This window comes from Tupaia chinensis, unplaced genomic scaffold, assembly GCF_000334495.1.
Source record: "Tupaia chinensis unplaced genomic scaffold, TupChi_1.0 Scaffold000159_1, whole genome shotgun sequence".
NCBI classification, from domain to species: Eukaryota; Metazoa; Chordata; class Mammalia; order Scandentia; family Tupaiidae; genus Tupaia; species Tupaia belangeri.
The window spans coordinates 1238816-1241397 of NW_006159630.1; the positions used below are offsets into that span (position 1 = coordinate 1238816).

Genomic DNA, 2582 nt, shown 5'->3' on the forward strand with positions numbered 1-2582 from the left:
CGCGGCGGGTGTCGCCTGCCCCCCACACTCGCGCCCGTGGGGCTCCCGGCTTGCTCCCCTCTGCGCAGCCACTCCGAGTGGAGCTCCCAGGCCCCGGCCACACCCAAGGGCAGGTGGCACCCCCAGGCTCACCTACCCCCAACCCAGTGACAGCCCTGCTCAGGCTCAAAGGCTGGTGCCCTCCTGGAATTCACAAGGACACCCTTCATCTTCAAGCAGCACCAAAGGGGAGCTGGGGGCCAGCGTTTGTGCAGCAGGAAAGCGGGGCCTGAGCACTGAGCCGGGTTTTCTATCAACACCCACAGATGCAGGCCTGGCTGGCTCCTCCCCTAGCCGGGGTTGGGGGCTTCCCCTGGGGTCTGCTCTGCTGGAGAGGGACCTGCTGGAACCATCGGGGCAGTGGTGGGGTCCCACGTCGAGCCCTTGGGGCTGGCAAACCCAGCTGAGACCTTTGTGGGCACCCTGGTGCTCTGGCCCCAGCTTGGGAGGCCATGGGAACCCCCAGCTCTAGGATCCCACCCCTGACCTTGGGGCCTCTGGGTGGAGCGGGGCCACCCCAGCTCAGTGGGGCCAATGGGGTCCTGGGGCTCTGTCAGATCACAGCCCCAAGGCCCCTCCCCTGGACGGGACTCCACACAGACCTGGGGCCAGGAAGTGCTGGCCAAGGGGAGACATAGGCAACACCGGCCCGTCAGCCTCTCCAACAGCAGGTACCCTTGAGGCCCCATGAGGGACCATGGCCAAGGGTGGCATGGCAGCCTGTCCCCAATCTCCAGCAGGGGGCCCAGGGGCCCAGGGCCACCCCATGGGGGCCCTGCTAGCCCAGCCCAGGGCTTACCTCGCCCAGCCTGTTCGCTCTTCTGCCGCTGGGTCTCCAGGTCGGCCAGTTCACTGAGCAGGGCAAGCCCATGAATTCCTGAGCTACGGGGCTGGGGCGCTGCAGGAGGGACCGCTGGGGGTGCTCCAGACGCCGCCGGGGGCTGAGAGGCCAGTGGGCTGATGCTGGGCAGGTCCCCTAAGTCGATAGTGGCAGCCACCAGGGCATCCAGGCCTGGCAGTGCCCTGAGAGGGGGCCTGTGGTTGGGAGCCGCCCCCCAGTCCTCCTCTGAGTCCTCCACACTCTCCTCTTCCAGGCTGTCCTCCTGCAGCTCCATGTCCTCAGGAGCCTGCCATGCAGTCTCTTCAGCCCTGTCCCGGGCACCCAGGCTCCCTGCTTGCTGCTCCAGAGCGTGGGGGGAGGCCCCTGCCCAGGGCCGCTGCCCTGCCTCCCTGCCCTCCTCCACGGTCCTCTCTTCACATGCCCCTCCCTGAGTAGAATGAACTGGGCCAGTGGCCCTGGGGCCCCCTCCTTCGAGGGCCACCTCACACTGCAGTTCTCGTAGCCCCTCAAGTGGGCTGGGGTCTGCTGCCTTCCCCGGGGGGCCCTGCTCGGCAGGGTGGGGGACAGCCAGGTCCTGTGTGGCCTCCCTGGGCCCTGAGAGCAGCCTGGGCTCCCCCAGGCTCACAGGGCTGCAAGGGGGTGGCTCCCCCGGCAGGAACGTCCTCGCTGGCTCAGGCTGGGCCCTGGGGGCAGCTGCTTGCATAGTTTCGGGGCCCACGAGGTCAGATGAGTGCACTTCCGAGGGCAGGGGAGAGAAGCCCAGGCCGGCCGTGGGGCGCAAGTATCCAGGAGGAAGGTCTGGGGAAGGGGGAGCCAGAGTCAGGGCTGGGGGGTGGCCTTTAACTCCTCAGAGCTCACGGGGGCAGCACTGGGCCAGGAAACAGGGAGGCACTACACGAAGCAGCCTGGGCCCCCAGCCGTCCCGCACGGTGGGTGTGTGTGGGTGTGTGTGTAACTAACTAGGAAAGGGGTATTTTAAATCATGGGGCGTGAACCGGGGCTTCCCTGAGCCATGTGTGGTATTATGCCCCATTAACTGCGAGCAAAAACAAAAACGAAAAAAAAAAAAAAACCAACAAGGAGAAAGACTTTTGGCTCAGCCTCCTTGTCCTGGGGCTGGAACGGGCTTATGCCGGCCGCGCGGTTCTAACGTCCACACTCAGCCCCGCTCTGAGAGCAGAACAGGCTGGCGAGTAGCCAGCCGTGGCCAGGCTGCAGGGCCAAGGCACCTGAGACCTGCTCCCAGGGACCCTCCTCAGCTCGGCCTGCGGATGACGGTGACAAGTGTCCTGCCTGGCTCGAAGTGCACAGCGACGCTGGCCACCTCATGCCAGTGGGCTGCCCCTGCCCTCCAGCCTGCTGAGGGCGGCTGGGACGCTGCATGCTGCTCCTGCTGGGGGCCACCACGCGTCATTCCCTCACCTGGCTCCAGCACGCAGAGGTCGGCTTTGGGTCGCCGGCTGTCCCCACTCTCATCCTCGGTGCTGGGGACCCTGGAGCCAGACCCGGGGCTGACGACAGGGCAGACAGAGAAAGTGCACGGGGCGCCAGGGTGTGGTGGTGGCGTGGGGCAGCTGGCAGGGGGCTTCGGGGCGGGTGAGTGGCAGCAGGGTGACAACTTGACAGGGCCCGCGGTGGCAGGCGAGGGGGTGCCCTTGGCTGTGGGGGTTAAGGCAACTGGCTTGTGGCTGGACTTCAGGGG

At 66.8% G+C, this 2582-nt stretch overlaps 1 protein-coding gene across 1 annotated transcript in view; it reads right to left on the bottom strand.

Annotated features, from left to right (window-relative positions):
- BAHCC1 (BAH domain and coiled-coil containing 1) overlaps nucleotides 1-2582 on the bottom strand; it is a 38629-nt gene that overhangs the window by 15244 nt on the left and 20803 nt on the right. The window contains 2 exon segments of the mRNA XM_014586666.2: nucleotides 839-1678; nucleotides 2303-2573. Coding sequence (XP_014442152.1) covers nucleotides 839-1678; nucleotides 2303-2573 — 1111 coding nt within the window.